The sequence below is a fragment of the Numida meleagris genome, chromosome 1 (genome assembly GCF_002078875.1).
Source record: "Numida meleagris isolate 19003 breed g44 Domestic line chromosome 1, NumMel1.0, whole genome shotgun sequence".
NCBI classification, from domain to species: domain Eukaryota; kingdom Metazoa; phylum Chordata; class Aves; order Galliformes; family Numididae; genus Numida; species Numida meleagris.
In genome coordinates this window covers 73000187-73023929 of record NC_034409.1, presented here as the reverse complement: position 1 = coordinate 73023929, position 23743 = coordinate 73000187, and the positions used below count along the sequence as shown (strand labels likewise).

Below are 23743 nucleotides of genomic sequence, written 5' to 3'. Positions count from 1 at the left end.
GCTATGGAAGGATGTACTGCTGACTCAAGTCCATTGTTAAAAGTTGCCATCATGCTCTACTTGCTGTTGTTTAACCAGATCTTCTTCCATGAAAGTACCTCCTCAACAGTCCATAGTAATTTACTTGCTCTGGTAGTCTTCGATGAGAGGCCTTTTATCTTGTTCCTGACATCCTACTTAGTCTCCAACAGGTTAGCAAGGCAGGATTTCTCTTTAAGAATGATATGCAACTCCTCTCCAGCATCCTACGTTTGCCATATACACTTTGGCTTCATAGATACAGTGTATATACTGATTACTTCTAAGTGCAGCTTGATGTTATATTTCTAAATGTTATACTTTTTTTTTTTAAAAAAAAAACAGAGTTGGATTACATTATTAGTTTTATAACTATGTGACACAGCAGAACGCAGCCTCTACATTAGTGCCAGAAAATCAACTAGTAAGAATTGCTGTATCATTGCTAGGTTTTAACTAGCAATAGCAGTCTCTAATTTTTAAAGTTTCATTTTTACTGCTCCCTCCATAAGGAAGATAATTTAAAAAGACAATTTTCAGGTTATATCACTGTTATTCTTTTCCACAGGTACATGAAATTTTGAAGCGCACTTCTACAAAGACCAGAAACAGCATGGGTAAGAAGGGAAGATAACTATAAAAGTTTTTTTTTTTAAAGGAATTGCTTAAGTATCTCAGTGAATATTTGTGAAGAACAGGTAAGTTAGGATACTGAAGAATGTCCTTCCAGAGGGCTTTCTATGTCAAGTCAGATGCTACCATGCCTCAAGATTGCATCTGCCAAGAATAAAAGCAGGGTAATTACCATAGGTGACTCCCTTCTGAGAGAACAGAGGGCTCAATATTCCATCAGGACCCCACTCACAGGGAAGTCTACTGCCTCTCTGGGGCCCAGGTCAGGGACATTACTAGTGTTGGTCCTAGGATGCAGCAAAACTGCTTCTTAAAAGTTCTTCACTACCAGACAAAGTATCATTAGGAAAACCAATAATCATATATAGAAAAAGGCAGACTTACTCAGCTGGTAATGAGATTCTCTGGCCATAGACCACTCCTTCTCAAGAAGTAACCTTTGTCCAGAAGGCATTTTGCCTTCGGAGGCTAACCCTTAAATGAGCCCAGGAGCCTGGGTCCACCCCTTCCAGTCACAGGGAAAGTGCGGGTAAATTGTTTGCACCTGATCTTCCTGGGCCAGCCCCCTTCACCAGGTGTTCAATCATCAGTTCAGGGCATGTCATAACAGTTCCCGTACACTCCACCCTTTCACAGCATGAACAGTGATTGAACACATTCATACATTTCAATTACAATATTGAATCAATTATTCTTGTCAAAATGTAATAAAAAAAAAGTCCACAAATTCAGCTATCCATATGTGTAGATCTTGCAGCTGTTGCAGGGTCTGTTCTAAAGTAGTCAGTTAAAAAGTCCATCACCAGATGTCACCAAAGGACAGAATGGAGTGACACTGGAACACATAGGAGTTTTGTGATGGTGCTCCTACTGGTGGTCTTGTAGGCTGCAGATCTCGGGGGAGTAAAATAAATGTTTAATTGGTACTAAAAGAGGCACAGTGAAATACATGCTGTATTTCTGTCCTGGGTCAAAATTTCTGCTTGGACAGGGTCACGTCCAGGCCTTTTGTACCACTGACGTGTGGAATCAAACTCTATAACTACGGAGTACTTATAAAGCAGGTATGTTTATTTAGTGCTGCACACCTATGCTGGGTGCAGGGGGGTCATCCCCTCATACCCTGCACACCAAATGACAAGAAAGGCAGATACTTAAAGAACAAGCTGCTACATATGCATTAGATTTCCAAACAAAGGTTGGGTTATTACAGTGAGTTCCCTGCCCCGGGTCTCAATCCTGTTATGTCTGCGTGGTATTTCTTGGTGGTCGTTTGGTGGTCATTTCTGATGAAGGCTGCAGTGTCCCTCGCTGTGTATTCCTGACCTGGTTCGAGTTGGAAGATGCTGACTAGGTCTAGCCAGCCATCTTATCAGCTGCAACTCTGTTCATCAATCCACTGCTTCTTCATTAATTCTTGTGGTGTACTGTTCCAGCTGATTGCCTTGCATTCCAGAGATAGGGTAGCTATCAGTTTTACTTGGAGAAGCAGGAGGCCTGCCGTCTGTAAAATAACTGCTTACATATAAAAAAGCATCAGTAATTGGCAGTGAAAACCTGACTTAGCAAGGCCAGGTCTGTAGCTGCCGATTCAGTGCCTCATGAAGGCACATAACTTTTAACCTAGCTTTTTCCCCATTTCACCACACCCTTTGGCCTGATATTGACAGCTGAATAACTACATCAGGTATTAAAGGAGTGGTTCTGATTTGCCAGTGATATAATTAGTGTCCCCTTCACAACAAAAATTGGGGTTTGTATTATAATTTCTGAGGGCCATGTTCTGATTACTTGTGGGGTTACCACTCTCCTGTCTTCTGATAATCTACCCCATGGTGCAAGCAGGCCACAACACTTTATCTCACTTACACTTCCCAAGGCCACTTTACCTTGTGCATTCCTTGCTCTGGATTTTCAGGGACAGGGAGCAGAAGATTATTTACTGTTTTAACTTGGGGTTTTAGAAATGCATCATTTCCTTTAATTTAAATCCTAAGTGGGGAAGCCCAAGTAGTTTATAATAGACACAGGGCACTGGGTTGACCATCTCTGGGTCTTTCATTTAAGTCTCTCAGTGTCTCATGCAGTCCCTTGGTCCACCTCTGCAGGAACTGGGAGTCAGTCTTCAGAGAGGCCTTTAGAATGCCATTGTACTGCTCTATCAGGCACGCTCCCACTGGATTACAGGGCAGGTGAAATCACCACTCAGTGTTGTTTTCTTTGGCCATTTCTGTACTGTCACACCTGTGAAATGCATTCCCTAGTCATTCTCAATAACCTGAGGAGTACCATATGTCACCATCAGTTTGGTGAGCACTTTGATGGTGTAGGATTGATTTGCCTGTGGTACTGGATAGGCCTGCATTAATCTTCTTGCTGTATCGATGCAGGTCAAGGCATACCTGGCCCCTTCAGGCCAAGGGAGGAGACCTGTATAGTTGATCTGCCATCTCTGCAAGGTGTTGTGTTCTCTGGTGTGGTGGGCTGTTGCCTCTGGCAGAGGTTTCAGTTGCATTCTGGATCAAGCTTCACATTCATAACATGCCTGGATGATATCTGACATTCAAACAGGCAGCCCTCATGCTTTTACTGCTGCCCACATTGTCTTTTGTCTGTAATTTCTTATGTAACCATTTAGCAATGTTCTCTGCTGACAAGTCATCCAGCCACCTAATCCAAGCCAGTGTGTTGGCTTCATCATTTCTCAGTGACTGCATGGGCTGATGTCTGTATGCATGGTTGGCACATACTATTCTTTGCGTAACCACATTCCATATATCCAGCTACATGTTTCTGCCTCAGGTTGATTGGGCATGGATAGTCCAGTCCTGAGCAGCCCACTGGGCAATCCAAAGTGTGAGTCCTCAGTAGACAGCCCAGCTATCCAAGCAGATATTCAGTGCACTGTCACCTGGTTCCTAGGTCATTTATGACCATCCACTCTGCTCATGGATCAGCCCACTAACTACTTACTTTGTCCATCCTCTTCTTCAAACCAGATTATCTCGGTTGAGGGATGGTATGCAACCACTCACCATTTACTTGGATTCCCCTTGCCAGACCCATCAGTGTACCAGGCATCTTTTGGAATTGGTATTTTCCCTCCTGTACAGGATTCCTCTCTGGTGGAGTGACAGTAGTTTATCTGTGTGCATCACTGTGATACGTCACTGGGCTTCTTTTAATGATGAAGAGGACAAGTGACTGCGCTGTCCCAGACAGGCAACCCAGCATGCCGCTGTTTGAGCTTTGGCCACCTAATCTTAGGAAAATTCATCAGATCTTTCACTCACCCTTGAATAGGTAGTGTTGTTTTTATTTCTACTTTTGCTGTTTGTGTTATTGGCTCACATGCTTTGCAGAATAAGTAGCCAATAATTGTTTTTCAGTGATGCTGTATCTTTCTTCTGCTCTGTGCTACACCTGAGACCAGAACCTAGTTAGTGTCCAAACGGAACCTTGACACTGCCACAGTCCCCAGCCATACCCTTCCTAGGTCACATGTACATCTAGTTCGGTGGGGAGAGTGGGATCAAATACACTGAATGCCTGAGCTTGTTTGACAGCTATCTTTGCTTGTTGAAAAGCTTCTTGTTCCATCTGTCCCCGGTCCCAGAACTGGCCTTTCTTAGCTAGTTTATACAAGGACCTCAGGATCTGTCCAAGAGGGAGTATAAATGCCCTCTAGTATCCCAAGATACCTAAGAATTCTTGTAAATGTTTTGCTGTGGATAGTATTGGAAATCCTTGTATTTGTTGATAATGGCATTAGGTAATACTTTAGTCTTCCCTGACCAAATAGCACCCAAAAACTTGGCTGATAATGTGGGCCCTTGGACTTTTTGTGTGTTAATAGCCCATCCTTTCTCTTGCATGTAGGCCAATAATGAGCCTACAGCCTTTTCAAGCATTTCCAAAGAAGTTGACAGTAACATTAGGTCATCGATATAGCGATATAATTTGACATATCAGGTTTATTCCACCCCACCAAATCATATGCCATCAAATTGTGGCAAAAGGCTGGCAAACGTATGTACCTTTGGAGTATGACCTGAATGATCCACTGCCTGCCCTCCCATGTAAGTGAAAATTGGTTTAGCCCTTTGGATTAGTTTACAAGGGCAAATTTCTCTGGATTCTACAAAACATAATTTTCCCCTAGATCTTAGGCGTTCTATCTCTCCTAAGTCAGCCACTATTTGTGCTGCCTGTTGGATTGTTGCATCTGCAGCTACTAAAGGGTTTAGAATGGCTATTAGAGTACTGTATTGGTGGGAGGGAGCTTGCTATAAAATCAAATCTCTCATCCCAGCTGTAAATTTTACTGGGTCAGGGCCTTCAAAATTTTCCTCATAAACTGCCTATTTCATTCCTAGCTCCCTTATAAATGCAACTCTTCCATGTTATTCCACATCACACCATGAGAGGGAATAGATTCCACATCCAACTATGAGTGTCTTAAAGGATATCCTGCAGTGGGGAAATCCAGCTCCCTTGAAGGGGAATTACCCGGACATCTTCTGGGCTTACTAGGGTCCCCATGGAATTCCGTGGTGAAAATAGCAGAAAAACAGGGCCCATGAAGGAGTGATGAAGGTAACTCCTTATTGCCATCTAGAATGGCCAGATATCTTGAAAAATTAGGAAAGGAGGTTTTGACAACCAAAGATAGCTGTCTGCTTCAATAGTAGTGTGGCCACTGTTAATGCCACTAAGTTTCTGCCAATCCTCAGAAGAAAACCTAAGAGAAGAAAACAAGATATTACTTGCTCAAACTAAACAACTAGAGTACAAACTTATAGTTAATGGGGCAACATACCAAAACAACAGGTAGAAATACACCCATAAAGTGCATAAGGGCTGTATCCTTAAAAAAGGTGATTGGAACCCAGATCAACAGAATCCTTCAGATACAAATAAACCAAAAAATATAGATGAGAAAGAAAATACTAATGAGACCACCAAAAAGATTCAACTATAGAGTCTGATACCACTGGAACCTCTAGAAATGCGACTGATAGTAACCCAAAAAACTGAAACATTTCAAGGGAGACCAGAAAGGGTAACGTCTGAAGGTTGGCCACCTGCTGAACCCACCATCCATACCATAGCTCGCCCTTACATGGCAGCTAAATTAATGGACTTGGTACAAAGATTTAAGCAGAAAACAAGGGAAAGTATCCCTGCATGGCTGTTAAGGCTTTGGAATATGGAAGCGGAAGGCATCATATTTAATGAGCCTGAAATACAAAAGCTGTCCTCCATTACATCTCACCCAGCCATGCAGCAGAAACTATATGCGACAGTTAGACATAACAATGAAAGCCACTTGTTATTACAGTGGCTCATTGCTATATGTAGACTTACATGGACACATGAAAGTGATGTGTATCTAGTTCAGAATTCTAGATACATTCCCTGGAATCCTGCCAACTACAACTGTCAGTCCTAGGAAGCAGTGAAACTGCTTCTGAAAAGTTCTTTGTGATACCAGGCAAAATATCACTGGAAAAACCAATCATCATATATTTTACTAGGATATGAAAAGGGAAAATTAGAAAGGCTAGAAATTATTCTGGTCACTATTGTTATAGATAATAAAAAATATTTTTACAAATATGTTAACAGCAAAAGGAGGATCAAGGAGAATCTCCATCCTTTGTTGGCTGTGGCAGGGAACATTATTGCTGGGTATGAGAAAAAAGCTGACATTCTCAATTCCTTTTTTACTTATGTCTTTAACAGTCAGATCAGTTGTGTTCAGGGTATTCAGCCATATGAGCTGGAAGACAGTGATGGGGAGCAGAATAAACCCCCGGCAAGTCAAGAGGAAACAGTTAGCAACCTGTTACTCCACCTAGACTATCACAAGTCCATGGGGTCAGATGGGATCCACCCAAGAACACTGAAGAAGCTGGTGGAAGTGCTTGCCAAGCCACTTTCCATCATTTACCAGTAGTCCTGGTCAACCAGGCAGGCCGCAGATGACTGGAGACTTGTTAATGCAATGCCCTTCTACAAGAAGTGCCAGAAGGAGGATCTGGGGAACTACAAGCCTGTCAGCCTCATCTTGGTACTGGGGAAGATCATGGAGCAGATAGTCTCAAGTGCAATCACACAGCATGTGTGGGACAAACAAGGTATCAGGTCTAGCCAGTGTGGCTTTGTGAACAGCAGGTCATGCATGATCAACCTGATCTCCTTCTATGACCGAGTGACCAGCCTAGTGGATGAGGGAAAGGCTGTTGACATAGTCTACCTAGACTTTAATAAACCCTTTGACTCTGTCTCTCACAGTATTCTCCCAGAGAGGCTGTCAGCCCATGGCTTAGACAGGAATACTCTCTGAAGGGTAAAGAACTGACTGGACAGCTGGGACCAGAGAGTAGTGGTGAATGGAATTAAATCCAGCTGGCAACCAGTCACTAGTGGTGTTTCTCAGGGGTCAGTACTGAGGCCAGCCATGTATATCTTCACTGATGATCCGAACAAGAGGACTGAGTGCACCCTCAGTAAGTTTGCAGGTAACACCAAGACAGGTGGAAGTGTTGATCTGCCTGAGTGTAGGAAAGTCTTACAGAGGAATCTGTGTAAGCTGGATTGCTGGGCTGAGACTGAATGTATGAGCTTCTGTACTTCGGTTGCAATAAGCTCATGCAATGCTACAGGCTTGGGGCAAAGTGGCTGGAAGGATGTGTGGAGGAAAAGCATCTGGAGGAGTTAGTTTAAAGTCTTTGGCAGCCTGTGTACATTTGCCTGACTGGACCTTGTTCTAACCTTGTTTAAATGCCACATCCTGATCTGAATAAGAATCTCTTGGGTAGCGATCATTATTTCAGTTGTATCTCTTTACATTCAGCCTTGCACTCTGCCCTTTCCTTCCCAGATTCCAGAATATGGATCATTGAAGACATAAACTTTACAGAGAAAACTGTCTAATGCAGTAGTGTGGCTGAATTCTATAGAAAGATTTTAGCAAGAGGGGACTAAGCTTCTAAATAGTTTTTAAGCATACCTGAAGAAAGAAATGCCAAATACTTGAAATGTAATGGTCAAATTTTAACCTTCTTTTGTTCAAATGAGGTGTTTGACAGTACCACTCTAATGTAGTTTACCTGTAATTTAGTTTAACCTTCTGGATTTATCCTTCAAGTGATATTGAATAAAGAATGGATTTTCTTATATAATATTTTATTCCTAGGTATTTCCTTGGGTATAATGCTTCCTTTAAGGTTGACCGAGGGCCTTTTAATTAACATGCAGTTGCTTGTGTCTGAGACTACAGAATGGGGAAATAAAAAAATTTGGAATATTTTGAAGAGACAAATGATAAAAATGGAAAGCCATGATGTAATGAAAATCCTTGCATTCTTTTACAAGTCTGACAGACTGTATTGAAATCAGCCTTTCTTGATGTGCACATTCAGAGCTGAGAAGTTTAGTGAGGACTTGAAGAACACACGTATAACCATATTATGCCCTCGTATTTATACATATAAGGACTGTACCTAAAGCCTCCTTTTTATATTGGCCCACAACAGGTGGATGTTGGTGGTATGGAGGTAGAGTTTAAACCTTCCCAACAATATTCCATTAAATGTTGTTGCTGTGTAACAGATGGCAGCAGAGGAGTTGTTTTTGGGATAGGAAAGGAGTGATCTTTCTGGATTTCCTGGAACCAGGACAAAGCATCATTTCTGACTGCTACGTTGTGATGCTGACTAGGCTGAAGGCTCAAACTTCTAGATTCAGACTGTGGAAGAAGACAACCTTATACTTGCAACACAGTAAGACCAGGGCCTGTATCAGTTTGAAGACTGTGGAGGATATTGCCAAACTTAGCTGGGCTGTCCTACCCTACACACTGTGCATTCTGGGTTTAGCACCTTCCGACTTCTATCTGATCAGACTAATAGAAGATGGACTGCACGGGCAAGATTTTCCCAGCAACAACATTTTCATAGCATCTGTGAAGCTGAGGGTCACTTTCACTGGTGCAGAGTTTTATGAGGGAGGTATGCAGGCTCTTGTTCATCCCTAGATAATGGTGGTGAAAAATAGCATTTTGTAGCTGAGAATTTGCTCTGTGAAATAGTATTATTGTGTACTTTGCTGTAGTTTCCAGGGAAAGAAACGAGGCATTACAAGTTGAGTGACATACACACTTGGAAAGAATTGCTGTACTGTGTATAATGGTTTCCTGCATAGACTGGGTATAACTGTGTGGTGAAGCTGCAGTAACAGATTTCTTTGTTACAGCAGCTGGAGTGGAAAATAGATTAATTTCTATTTCCTGAAACAGAAATGTTACGTGCTTTTTATTATATGAAAGAAAAAAAAAAAACAAACACCTTTGTCTTTTTCAATTAAGTATGTGCTTTTAGAGTACAGAATTTTGGAGACAAGGATGTTTAGGGCAGATAAAACAAGAAGCCTTGAGTGTAGCAGGGACACGAAGTTTTTTGAAATAAAAGCCATTCTCCAAAGCTGACACTTTGCCATAGGATCCAGAGAGATTGTGTAGAAGTTGTTCAAACTCTTAAGTTGTTGAGGTGACAGAAAGATGGAAAGAAGAAATCTGAAGATACATAAGAGGGATAAGAACACTTTCATTTTAGCCTCTTATTCAAAGATCTCTGTATAATAGTTTGTTCTAGTTTATAATGTAATAAATGCCATCTTTAGAAATCAAAAAATTAGTAGTGAGTTTCTTATGTTTTTGTTTGTTTTTTTTTCCTCTAAGGTAAAAAGCCAGGATGATCACCTTCAAGCTTAAGTCAACTCGAGATCCCATTTGAGAAGAAGCAAATGCTTTACCTTTCTAGACTACAGCCTGAATATGATTATACATCACATTTGACCAATATTCAGTAATTATTCTGGTCTTTTGAAACTGTCCCCCAAAAGTTCTTTGCTTCATGTGTCACTAAGGTTCTCCTTTTTCACTAGTCTTAGGAACACTCATCTTGAGTAGCTCAAAAGATTTCTTCAAGCATTCACAAAATCATAGACTCACAGAATGGCTTAGATTGGAGGGGACCTTACAGATCATCAAATTTCAACACCCCTGCCACGGGCAGAGTTGCCAACCACTAGATCAGGCTGCCCAGGGCCCCATCCAACCTGGCCTTCGAAACTCGAGGAATGAGGCATCCACAATTTCTCTGGGCAACCTGTTCCACTGCCTCACCAAACTCTGAGTAAAAAAGTTATTCCTTATATCTAACCTAAATTTCCTCTCTTTTACTTTAAAGACAATCCTCTCTATGCTATCACTGTCAGACCATGTAAAATATCAGTCCCCCTCCTGCCTGTAAGCTTACCTGAAGTACTGGAAGGCCACTATGAGATCTCCCCAGAGCCTTCTCTTCTCCAAGCTAAACAAGCCCTCAACCTTTTTTCATAGGAGAGGTGCTCCAGGGATTTGATCATCTTTGTGGCCCCCTGGACCCGCTCCAATAACTCCATATCCTTCCTATACTGGGGGCCCCAGGCCTGGACTCAGTATTCCAGATGGGGCCTCACAAGGGCAGGGTAGAAGGGGACAAACACTTCCCTCACCCTGGAGGAGGTCAGTTCTCCCTTTTCATTTATCAGAAGGGGTACACTCTCTTTTGCCCATCTCTTCTGCACAGTGTATCTAAAGAATCCATTCTTGTTTTTCACATCCCTCTCCACGTTCAATTTCATCTGCACCTTGGCTTTCCTGATCCCATCCCTGCACAACCAGTCAGTATCCCTATATTCTTCCCAGGCCACCCATCCCTGCTTCCATTGCTTATTCTTTTTTTTTCCCCTCAGTCTGGCCATCATGCCCTTGCTCAGACATGCTAGTTTCCTGCCCTTGCCTGCGTGATTTCTTATTCTGGGGGTTGGAGAGTTCTTATGCTCTCAAAAATGTCTCCTTGAAGTGCTGCCATATCTGTTCTGTTCGTTTTTCTCTAAGAACAGTTTTCCAGGGTATACCATCCAACAATTCCTGAAACCTGAAGCTTGCTCTCCTGAAGCTCAAGGTCCTGACTCCACTCTATGCCAGGCCTGTGTTCCTCAAGATCATGAACTCCACCAGGGCATGGTCATTGCAGCCCAGGCTGCCTCCAGTCTTAACGTTTTTAAGTCTCCTCCATGTTGGTGAGCATCAGGTCCAGCAGTGCTTCACCTCTGGTGGATCTGTCTAATACCTGAACCAGAAGGTTATTGTCAGTGGACTACAGGAGTCTCATGGATTGCTTGCAGCTCTCTGTGTTGTTTTCCCAGCAGATATCTGAGTGGCTGAAATTGCCTATCAGGATGAGAGCTTGTAAGTGCATCATCTCTTGTATCTGAAGCAAGAAGGCCTTGTCAACAGGTTTCCCTTGATCAGGTAGCCTGTAATAGACCCCAACCACCAGATGTCTGTTATTGGTCTGGTCCTAATTTTAACCCACAAGTTCTCAACCTGTTCATGACTGTTTCTCAGAGGCAGCTCTTTACAGTCTATCCACTTCTTAACATAGAGAGCAACACCCCCACTCCTCCTATCTTGCTTATCCCTTCTAAAAAGTTTATAGCTCTCAGTCATGATATTCCAGTTATGTGAGTCATCTCACCATGTTTCCATGATAGCAATAAGATGGTAGTTTTCCAATTGCACTGTGGTTTTCAGTTCTTCCTGCCTATTTCCCACGCTGCATGCATTGGTGTAGAAGCACTTCAGCTGGGCTTTTGGCCACATTACCTTCTTGGAGGACCCCTCCTAATCAAATCTGATGTTTTCCCCTGCTGCTTTCTAAAGCGACAGTGTTCCCTGACTTTCTATGTTACTCAGCAGTACATACCCTTCCCACGTGAAATCTAGTTTGAAGCCATGCTGATAAGCCTAGCCAGCTTGCTGCCTAGTATATTCTTGACATTCCTGGTCAGTTGTGTCCCATACCATGTCAGCATTCCCAGTTTATTGAAGGTGTGCCCTAGATCATAGCAGCGTATGCCCTGGACATGATATCATCCATGCAGCTATTCATTCAGCTGGTCCGTTCTCTTCCTTCTGCCCTAATCCCAGCCTCCAGCTTGGAAGGATTGAGGAGAACACTACCTGCACTCCTGATCCCTTCAGCATATTCCCAAGCAATGTAAAGTCCTTTTAGATATTTTTTAATTTCCTAGTTGCAGCCTCGTGTGAACTAGCTTGAAAGACCAAGAGTAGATAACAGTCCTCTGGCTTTATCATACCTGATACACTCTTCCTGATGTCCCAGATGCAGGCCCCTGGCAGGCAGCAAACCTCTCTAGAGAGACTACCTGAGCAGCAGATGGGTGCCTCAGTTCCCCTCAGCACAGACTCTCCAATTACTAAGACCTTTCACCTTTTCTTAGTCCACTGGTTGTGACTTGAGTTCTTGTTTGGGTCTTCTTAACATGGTTGCCTTTTTGTGGTTCTGAACCGCTGTCCATACCTTCTTCTCTTTCCATCTCCAGAGCTTCATGTCTGTTGGTTAGGGAGACTTCAGGGGCAAGGGGAAGGCTTCTCCTTCTGCCCTGAACAGGTACAAGGGTCTCGACTCTCTTCCTGAACATGTTTTCCCTCTGTCAGCTTGGAAGCCTGCTTACTTTCTTCTACTGTCTGGGACCTAAGACAGGACTTTATTCTGTTTTCCTAGGATTTTGTTGCTTATTTTGCATAGGAAGTAGGATGGTTGTTGGGAACATTGCATGCCTGGTAGCCCGTAGCTGACTTTTCTCAAAGATTTACGATATGGCCTTAGATAAGAAGTAAGCTGTGTATGTGTGGAATGCAGTGCTTGTAATGCTTTGTAGTTAACCACGTGTGCTGTGCTCAGAAATAGCCTGGGAAATTATATTGTTTTGAGACACTCCTGAGATTTGTGGGGCACCTATCTTGTAAACAAATATGCTATATAAGGGAGGGCTGTTGCCCTAATAAATGAAGCTGTTTGAACTCACACTGAGTTACTTGCTTCCCACACGGGCTGACGGGAGCTTGGGGCTCAACGCCAACTGGCGGGTATACCTGTGCCTGAGTGTTTTCCTACAGATGGTGATATTGGAAGTGCTCTCTAGTTTTCATGATATCATAGGAGGAAAGTAACAACGCTTCAAATACATTTTCTTATTGATTTTTACAGCTGTGTAGGGCTGATTATGATTCCACTTCTATGATGTTATACACGATAGGTATATTTGCTTCTAGCATAACTATGAACTGCTGCAAACTTTCCAAAAACAGAATGCTTTCAATAGTGGACTTGACATGATCCAAACATTAGTATTTCCTTATTATATTAATGCATGTAGGGATAAGGATATTTTGCATGTACCAAGGGAGAAATTTATTGCTAACGCCTGTCTAGAATGTCTGCCAGAGGGTTTTGCCAAAATATTTCAGAATGTTGCGTAATTTGACTACCATTTTTTTTCTCCTAAAGACAAACATTCTGATTACTTTCTACTGCACATTGGAAGCACATGGGTCTGGAATAAACTGCTAATCTTAACTATCATTTTATGGAGGAATTTTTTTCACCTCCAAATACTGAAAACAGAATAGTTGTAGAAGTTCTAACTCTTGAGAGCCTGTAGTGGTCTTTAGGTGCCGTAATCATTAGCTGGGAATGCAATTGCTGAAGCCCTTAGTAGTAAGGGTTCACTGTGACAGTGCTGTGTCCTTATATCTTGCTCTACCTTCCACCAGACTTTTTGCAGTCTTTAGAACTCAGCGCTTCTTGCCATGGTACATGCAGCTTTCCATCATAACCATGGATTTGATGAGAATTAATTGATTTAACTCTTGCAAAGATGAGTTGCTTCAAACTCAGAAAGATGATCTTACTTATTTATATGAGGAAGGACAGAAACACTAGCATTTGGTTCCATGAAAAATAAACACAGTGTAATGTTAGTCAACGGAGAGCAGGAGTTTTTTAATCACAAACTTCTGTGAATATTTTTTTGTGTGTGTTTGTGTATCAGTAGGGATCCATGATTCTGATCATTATCAAGCTTCAGAGAGGACTTCCCAGATACTTTCCTTCTCAGTCACATGCTTCTTTTATATTAAGATGAGAAAGTAATCAAAACTTTATATCATAAAGTTTTCTATATACTCGAGAAAAAGTACCATATAGAAATGAGCTTTTCTATGAAAGTATTTACCGTAGCTGGGTACTTCTGTGTTAGTAGATACTCATCTACATGATTTTGGTCATTTTCAGTAAAATGTCTCAGCCTTTTATGTGATGTCATTGAATGAAATCAATAATCTTTTCTGCTTATTTATTTATTTTTTTAGGTATTAGCACATTAATAGCAAACAACGTTTATGATGCAGCATACCCACTTCATGATGTATGTATATCCCATTAAAAATCTAGCTCTCTCATGATGTCGCTCAATATCATGAAGGACGTTCCAAAATAAATGCCTCCTATTTTATTATGTTGGCCCAATACATCAAAGGCAGATGTTAGTGGTATGGCAATAGAGTCTGAGCATTCCTGCCAATATTCCATTAATTTTTGTTGCCTTGTGGCAGACAGGAGAAATGGGGCAATCTGACATGGCAGTATGCATGAAGCAAAGATGTGGAATGGAATTCCTCCATGTGGAAAAAATTGCACCCACTGACATTCATCAACATTTGCTGAACATTAATGGAATTGAAACAAAGGATGTTAGCACAGTGAGGACGTGGGTGTTGTGTTTCAGTGGTAGCGACAACAACATGAATGACAAGCCATGTTATGGAAGGCCATGCAGATTATTATAAGTACGGTATGCAGGGTCTTGTTCATTGCTGGCAAAAACACATAGCTAGTTGTGGTGACAGTGTTTTGAAGCTGAGAATTTGCTTTATCAAACAGTGTTATTATGCTCTTCGTATCTTTTGTATTTTCCATGGAAATAAATAGGAGGCATTACTTTTGGAGTGACCTATGTACATAGACCTTAAAGATTATTTCCTGTGACAATGAAAACATATTCTATTATTTTTAGTGTGCAGTTCTAGCAATAAAATCTTTATAGAAATGCATTTCTGGCTGTGACTTAAAAGCAAAATCTACATTGTATTAACAGCTGAGCAATCTATTATTGAATTTACTGTTTTTACTTTGGTTGTTGAAACATTTTCTTTTTCTAGGGTGAATATGAATACCAAAATGATGACATGAATGAAAGAAAGGTACCGTACATTACAAAATTAATTTAATGTTAGGTTTAATGTACTATGTTAATTAATGTCCTAAATGTTATCATAAAATAGCAACCAGCATTTAGTCAAATGCTTTTTCTATGCATATAACATTTATTACATTGCTTATTTTTCTGTCCTTTTGCACATTAAATTTGTTTGTAATATTTTCAATTATATTTCATTAAGTGTTTGAGTGAATTTAACTTTATGTATATATCTTGAAATGCTTCTAGTTTTGCTCCACATGCACAGAGAATATTTTTCAGCCTATTGGAATGCAAAAGTTGTTCAATAATTCATATGATTATTTTCCTTCCATAAACAAATAATGCTGTAGATGAATAATTATGAAATTAAAACATAGATGTATTATTCATTTTATTGTACATTCTCTTAAATTATATACAATTTCTAAAAATCTACTTCCAGTTACTTTGTAAGGAAGATGGTTCCAGCAGTCACATGACTTTTGAAAATATATCACCCACCAACTCTCTGCACAAGAGAAATGGATGCATGACCAATTCAGACAATATTTAGTACATATACTTACTACTAGGAACAAGTAAAAACATTTAATTCATGGAATCCACTAAGAGCCACTCCATTCTTTAATGCTTGCCTTTTTTAACTTGACATACAAACATGCAAGTAATGAGGGAATATGAATGCAAGTAAGGAGGGAAAATTATGGAGAAATAGGAAAGGGAAGGGTGAAGAAAAAGAGAATGTTTGGAAGCCTAAAGTATTTGCTATATTAGAAGTTGCGCGTACTTATGGTAACTTGTAAATCATTTCATAAATATTTTTGAATCTTTGATATTACATGTTGGCATTTGTTATGTGAAGGAGAGTTAAGAAAGTGCCATTTACTTGGCTGAATACTCAGTGTAGTTTTTGTGTGTAATTGTCACATGTTATGACTGTTTGAACTCTTGAAATTAAGAATGAGTTCATAGATCATACAGGTAAACTTGATTTCTCCAATATCGAGTAGGTAAAAATTTGAAAACATAAACTTTATTGTTTTTGTTTAAGTGTTAAATATTCAGCCACAAGTTGTCTTCATGAGACATATACAATTTAATTTACTATTTACACAAAGTTGGAAAGCAAACTATGTAAAAGCTTGTGTATTTATGTCTATAATTTTGAACCTTTTGTTTATGAATAAATTGTCTCTGAGTAAGCGTAGTGCTTTCATGCTTGACAGGAGGGGAGAAGAAGGGGGAGTAGCCTTCCCTGGCCCCTTTCACCCTCCCATCCCCCTTTTGGGGAGAAGAAAACAAAAACAACCCCACTAAGATAGGGAGAGATAGGAATTTGCTACAAATGGTAAAAGAATGTAAGATAATGACATAGAAAAGGAGTTACAGGTAATAAATCAAATGAATGGGAGAGAAGGGTGTTTCAACCATGCTGCCACTGTGCTTCCAGGAAGTGAAGAAGAGGCTAGTTCACCTCCGTCACCTGGAATTGGAAATCACAAAGGGAGTACTGGAGACTCCTAGGGACTGTAGTCTGTCTCTTCTCATTGTGTCTTCCTCTCAGAGAGCCAGATCTCACGTAAGACTAGCTGACACTGCCAGTAGTGAAGACCCAGAAAATGGAGCTTCCTGGCACCATGTTCCAGCACTGAACAGCTTGCTGTGTGATCTCATGATACACAATACTGATAAAACCAGGACAGAAAGTGATAATGGTGGTACATTAATGGACTCCGAAAGTCAGATGCATAGTTTACTCGTAAGGCTAGCAAATTTTTTAGAGAGAAGAAAGGTAAATGACCAGTGTTCAATGTAGGAAGATTGGGTAATGTGGGAGGAGGGGAAAGAGGGCCTAAAAGCACTAGCATCTGGAAAAGTATTTACCCTATTCCTTGCATTTTGTGCTGCCTTCTTTTTATCCTGCCTATTAGGCTCAGTTATGAAGTGTTAAGTATTAAAAACATAAAAGGGTCTTTCCAGAAATAATTAATTTTTCACATATGTTTCTGCTGCCTAGACATTGAATCTGCTGTAGTATTTCTATGCACAACATTATCTGTTTTCTATCTGAATCTAATTGTCTCAGTGTTTAATTTCCTGAAAAGCTTAATCACGTTTAAAGGAAAGGGGGGCATTTTTGTGCTTTGTTCCTCTATCTCTATTTGTTTTGCCCATTTTAAATTATCTATGTCTTCCATTTCACTAGTCTGTAGTATACGCCCAAAGAATGATGAGCAGAACCTGTCTGGAATATGTAGGCCAATAAGGCAGCTGTAATTAAGGCCTATGTATCTGTTCATAACACAGAAGGTTAATACTTATTCAACCCTCTTCAGCGTTTCCTTAGAGAAAATGCTCTATTTTCATGTGACTGTTTTTGTCACATCCTACGAGAATTAGTAATGAACTGTCAATAAAACCCACTCTCTTCCTAACATTACGTTAATCTTTTCCTAAGATTATGGTAAAGGAATTTCTCTGTTTTAGTGTGATTTCTTCTGTAGAAAAAAAAATCTTTTAAAGAAACATATTGCACAGCAGCATGGTAATAACTTGCAATGATACTAAACAGACTTGGTCTTTTATAAGCTTCTAGCTCAGTGGTAATTTTTAACCCTTCAATACTAGCAGTATGTTTGACATTGAGAAATACATAAGGGATTCATTACCTGTCTGGGAATTACACAAATGTCATATATTATAACATATACTATAACAACATCCCTAGATTATTAGAAGCAGATTGAAAAGTGTTATCATAAATTTACATAAAGTTCTGCTTTAAGTGAATTTGATAAAATGCAACGACCTATATTAGGAAACTCTTTTTAGAATTCATTTCAATTTAGTAAAAATAGTGGAAGCTCATTCCATCTTCCAGATTAAATTTGATCATATAAAATTGTATTGCTGAGTATAAAGGTTAGTGTGTGCAACACACATGAGTGGAAAATATCCATACCATAAACTCACCTTCAGTGTTATGTCTTTTGGAATTGGAATAACCAATGTCACTCTACTGCCTGATAAAATGCCACAGCAAACTGTTCCTAAAATGACTGAAATTTTAGAAAACCTGTCTTTCTGCTCTTCAATTTCAATTCTCTAGCTATGTTCAAAACAGCTTTTAAGTAGTTCTAATAATTTAATAGTTTTAATGTTCTTGTTTCAGTGAATGCACTTACTAGTAGGGTTATTAATGAAAATAAGTCAAATTATAGGCAAGGGGTGATTTTAAGTAGGTAACCACAAAAATTCATATGAAAATATCAATATGGCATCCAGGGCAATCCTCAACTGCTGCTGAGGCCAAAGAAAATCAAGCCTAGTTTCACCATTTCTTTACACAAGTGCAAAGCATTTTCACAGAACCACAGAATCACAGAATGTCAGGGATTGGAACGGACCTTGAAAGATCACCTACTCCAATCGCCCTGCCACAGCAGGAGCACCTAGATTAGGTAACCCAGAAACGTGCCCAGGAGGGTTTTGAATGTCTCCAGAGAAGGAGACCCCACAACCTCCCTTGGCAGCTCGTTCCAGTGTTCTGTTACCCTTACCATGAAGAAGTTTTTTTTCTTATATTTACATGGAACCTCCTATGTTTCAGCTTGCACCCATTGCTCCTTGTCCTATCACTGGATGTCACTGAGAAGAGCCTGACTCCATCCTCCTGACACTCAGCCTTTACATCTTTATAAACATTAATGAGGTCACCTCTCAGTCTCCTCTTCTCCAAGCTAAAGAGACCCAGCTCCCTCTGCCTTTCCTTGTAAGGGAGATGCTCCACTCCCTTAATCATCTTTGTGGCTCGGCGCTGGACTGTCTCAAGCAGTTCTCTGTCCTTGAACTGAAGGGCCCAGAACTGGACACAATACTCCAGATATGGTCTCAGAGCAGAGCAGAGGGGGAGTGTCAACGGTGACAGGGAGGAGAACCTGTCTCAACCTACTAACCACACCCCTTCTAATACACCCCAGGATGCTACTGGCCTTCTTGGCCACAAGGGCACAGTGCCAGCTCATGGTCATCCTGCTGTCCACCAGGACCCCCAGGTCCGTTTCCCCTACGCTGCTCTCCAACAGGTCAGCCCCAACCTATACTGGTACCTGGGGTTGTTCTTGCCCAGATGCAAGATTCTACAGTCGCCCTTGTTGTATTTCATTAAATTTCTCCCCACCCAACTCTCCAGCCTGTCTAGGTCTCGCTGGATGGCAGCACAGTCTTCTGGCATGTCAGCCACTCCTCCCAGTTTTGCGTCATCAGCAAACTTACTGACAGTGCACTCTATTCCCTCATCCAAGTCATTGATGAGTATGATTGATGAATATTGATGAATAGTACTGGTCCCAGTATGGACCCTTGAGGGACTCCACTAGATACAGGCCTCCAACTACACTCTATCCCATTGACCACAACTCTCTGTCTTCTTTCCTCCAGCCAGTTCACAGTCCACCTCATTACTCGATCATTCAGACCATACTTTCTCAATATAGCTGCAAGGGTACTGCGGGAGACGGTGTCAAATGCTTTACTAAAATCAAGATAGACCGCATCCACTGCTCTACCATCATCTATCCACCTGGTTACGTCTTCATAAAAGGCATTCAAGTTGGTCAAGCATGACTTCCCCTTGGTGAAGCCATGTTGACTGCCCCTAATGACTCTCTTATCCTTGATATACCTGGAGACAGTGCCGAGAATAAGTCGTTCTATCACCTTTCCAGGGATGGATGTGAGGCTGACTGGTCTATAGTTACCCGGGTCCTCCTTCTTGCCCTTTTCAAAGACTGGAGTGACATTAGCTTTCCTCTAGTCCTCGGGCACCTCTCCCATTCCCTACGACTCACTAAAGATGATGGAGAGTGGCCTAGAAATGACTTCTGCCAGCTCCCTCAGCACCTGCAGGTGCATCGCATCAGGGGCCATGGATTTATAGTTGTCCAGATTGCTTAATTGGTCCCTAACACAGTCCTCATCAACCGAGACAAACTTCTCCTTTAGACAGACTTCCTCTGGGGCCTCAGGGGTATGAGGCTCCTCAAGATAGCCTCCGGCAGTGTAGACAGAAACAAAGAAGGCATTTAGTAACTGCCTTCTTTGTATCTTCTGTCACCAGGGCACCCATGTCACTCATCAGTGGGTCTACATTGCCTCTAGTGTTAGTTTTATCTGCAACGTATTTGAAAAAGCCCTTTCCGTTGTCCTTGATAGTCTTCCTGACAGTCCTTCAGAAGGACTTCCTGGAAAGGGAATCAGTAATTAAGGTATGAAAGGCCCCATCCAACCCAGGCTTAAACACCTCCAGGGACAGAGCATCCACAACCTCTCTGGGCAGCTTGTTCCAGCACCTCATCACTGTCTCTGTAGAGAACTTCTGCCTGACATCCAGTCTAAACCTTCCCTCCTTGAGCTTAAAACCATTCCCCCTTGTCCTGTCACTGTCTACCCAAGTAAAATGTTGATTCCCCTCCTGTTTATGATCCCCTTTTAAATACTGGAAGGCTGCAATGAGGTCTCCTCGCAGCCTTCTCTTCTCTAGGCTGAACAAGCCCGGCTCCATCAGCCTGTCTATGTAACGGAGGTGTTCCAGCCTTCTGATCATCTTAGTGGCTCTCCTCTGGACCTGTTCCAAGAGCTCCACATCTTTTGTGTACCGGGGGACCAGACCAGGATGCAGTACTCCAGGTGGTGCCTCACAAGGGCAGAGTAGAGAGGGACAATCACCTCCATGTCCCTGCTGGGAACCCCTCTTCTGATGGAGCCCAGGATACCATTGGCCTTCTGAGCTGCAAGAGCATGCTGCTGGCTCATGTTCAGTCCTTCATCCACCAGGACCTCCAGGTCCTTCTCCTCAGGACTACTCTCAAGGATTTCTTTTCCCGGTCTGTATACGTATTACTCCAACCCAAGTACAACACCTTGCACTTTGCTATGTTGAACCTCATTAGGTTCACATGGGCCCACCTTTCGTGCTTGTTGAGGTCCCTCTGGATCACATCCTTCTAACGTGTCGACTGCACCACTCAGCTTGGTGTCCTCAGCAAACTTGCTGAGGATGCACTTGAGCCTGTCATCAATGTCACTGATGAATATATCGAAGAGTGTCGGTCCCAAGACAGATCTCCGGGGGACACGCTCATCACCAGTCTCTACCTGGATATAGCACCATTCACCACAACCCTCTGTCTATAGCCTTCCAGCCAATTCCTTATCCACTCAATAGTCCACCCCTCAAATCTGTTTCTCTCCAACTTAGAGATGAGTATGTGGTGGGGGAACATGTCAAAGGCCTTGCACAAGTCCAGGTAGATGATATCAGTCACCTTCTCTTTGTCCACTGATGTTGTCACCCCATCATAGAGGGCCACCAGATTGGTCAGGCATGACCTTCCCTTGATAAAGCCATGATGGCTGTCTCAGATCACCTGCTCATCCCTCATACACTTTAACATGTCTTCTAGGAGGATCTGTTCCATGATCTTCCCAGGCACAGAGATGAGGCTCACTGACCTGTAGTTCTCCGGGTCCTCCTTCCTCCCTTTCTTGTAAATGGGAGTGTTTCCTTTTTTCCAGTTCCCGGGAACTTTGCCCAACAGCCATGACTTTTCAAATATGATGGAGAGCATCTCAGCAACCAGATCAGCCAGCTTCTTTAGGATTCCGGAACGCACGTCATTCAGCCTCATAGACTTGTATACATTCGGTCTCATGAGGTGGTCTCCAACTTGCTCTGCCCTTACAGTTGGAGGATTTACTCCCCCAGTTCCCACCTAGAAGTCCAGGGGTGTGAGCCTCAGGGACTTGAGAAATATGAGAATCCTGGCTGCCAGTGAAGACTGAGGTAAAAAACTCATTTAGTACCTCAGCCTTTTCCATATCTGTTGTAGCCAGTTCTCCTTTCTCATTTACCAAAGGAAGTATGGTCTCTTTGGCTTGCCTCTTCTGGTCAATGTACCTATAGAATCCCTTCTTGTTTTTAACATCTCTCTCCAAATTCAGTTCCATCTGTGCTTCGGCTTTCCTAATTCCCTCTTTGCAACTACAGACAGCATCCCTGTATTCTCTCCAGGTGACGTGCCCTTGTTTCCAACAGCCAGTACAATCCCTTCTTCTCCTTCAGTTTGATCAGCAGGTCCTTGCCAAGCCGTGCCAGTTTCCTGCCTCCCCTGCCTGCTCTCTTATTCAGAGGGACAGAGAGCTCCTGTTCTCTCAGAAAAGCATCCTTTTGTGCTGCTTGTAAGTGGTGGGTGAGTTTGGAGTTCCAACACTAAATGGTTAAACTTGTGTGTGCATGAGCATAATGAGGTGAGGAGCTATTACGTAGCGTCCACTGGGCATAGTAATCTCAAAAGTTGCAGAAAAGACAGAATGACTTGCCACATTTCTTATATCTTGGTATGCTTTTACGTACCAGCTTACCAGTTTTGAACTCTTCTTGGCTCACTTCACCTTTTAGCTGAAAATACTGTTCAGTACTTACTTGTGGATTAATTCCAGACATTAAATAAATTATATTAAAGAAGAATTTTACTCTATAAGTAGAATTATTTCTAGCATCTATCCAAAGATTTTCATAAGACTACGGCATTTCCTTTTTCTTCTCTTTAAACACTTGTTTTCAACATCACAATCTAATAAATATGGTGTGGAGGAAGCACGTATATGGAGAAGAGGCTTGTGTACGCCATGCTTGAATTTCTGGCACAGCTGAAGTCTTCTAGAACTGTTCAAAAAATGTACTTGGAAGTTTTGTACTGAAATGCAGAAAATGGTGGGTTGGGTTTTTTTGGTCCTTTTATTTAGATTTTAGACAATGTCTGTAAAAACAAACAAGAACACATCTCAATTTAATTTTTTTTTTTATTATTTTATTATTTAGTTGCTGTATCGAGAATGGGCAAGATATGGAGTATTTTACAAGTTTCAGCCTATTGACCTCATAAGGTAATATGGACTTATAAAAACGCTAGGGGACCCTGTTCTTATCTGATACAGATTAATAGAGTTCCTGTAGTTACTTCAGCAAATGAAATCTTGAATTGATTGATACATAAGTAAGATTTCTTGCTGCTTTTCTGTAGTTCTGATGTTACCTTTCTTTCTGTATATCATGTTATCCTGAAGAAAAAAAGTATTTCCGATTACTGTCATGAATTTTTATTGGATTGTGATCAAAGTTGTCAATAACCAGAAATGGGTGTCCACCTGTTGTGAAAGTATTTGTCAGTTTTGAAATTGATTTGATATTTTTTCAGTTCTGATTTTACAGATTTTATTCATCTGAAAACATCCATGTATTCACAGTGTTTTTGTTATAATTTGAATTTTAAAATTTCAGTCACACTTCAAACGGAGAAGTTAGGCTTAAATATAGGCAAAGCAAAACCACCATGCTTCTTAAGGAACTTCCACAATATCAATAAAATAAATAAAAGGAAAAAAATACACAAAATGAATAAAAGGTAAAAGTCCCACAATGCTTGTTGTATACTAGAAATATTGGATTATAAAAAAGGAAATGTACTGTGATATTAGCAAACAAACAATGGAAAACAAAAATCTGTTACTTGATAATTTTTATACCTAAGAAAAGAGTGTTTAATTCTGAATAATCAAACTAAAACTAGTCTTCATTACACAGTCTACCCCAAAGTGATTAGCTGCAAAAGCTAGTGTTAGTAATGCAGAGAAGCAATAACGTTTACAAAATATATTATGTTTTGAAAAGTTGAAGTCCTGCATATAATTTATCACAGACTGAAGTATTACATTTATAACATGTGCAGAACTGATCTTTATTGGCTGTGAGATGTTTCAATTAGCAAATGGAAGGGAGACTATTAGATCTTAATGAAGTTCTGCAAGACAGAAATTTCCCTTTTTGCCATAGTATTTCTGTGCAGAATTTACA

The 23743-nt window shown here is 41.1% G+C and overlaps 1 protein-coding gene across 7 annotated transcripts in view; it reads left to right on the top strand.

Annotated features, from left to right (window-relative positions):
* Positions 1-23743, top strand: part of ANO2 (anoctamin 2) — a 245212-nt gene that overhangs the window by 38543 nt on the left and 182926 nt on the right. For all 7 annotated transcript variants that reach the window (XR_002437744.1, XM_021393597.1, XM_021393608.1 and 4 more), the window contains 4 exons: positions 587-635; positions 13940-13995; positions 14789-14830; positions 22712-22776. Coding sequence is in view for 6 of the 7 variants with exons in the window: in XM_021393597.1 (XP_021249272.1) it covers positions 587-635; positions 13940-13995; positions 14789-14830; positions 22712-22776 (212 nt within the window). In the remaining variant the exon portion in view is untranslated. The remainder of the gene's footprint in view (positions 1-586; positions 636-13939; positions 13996-14788; positions 14831-22711; positions 22777-23743) is intronic.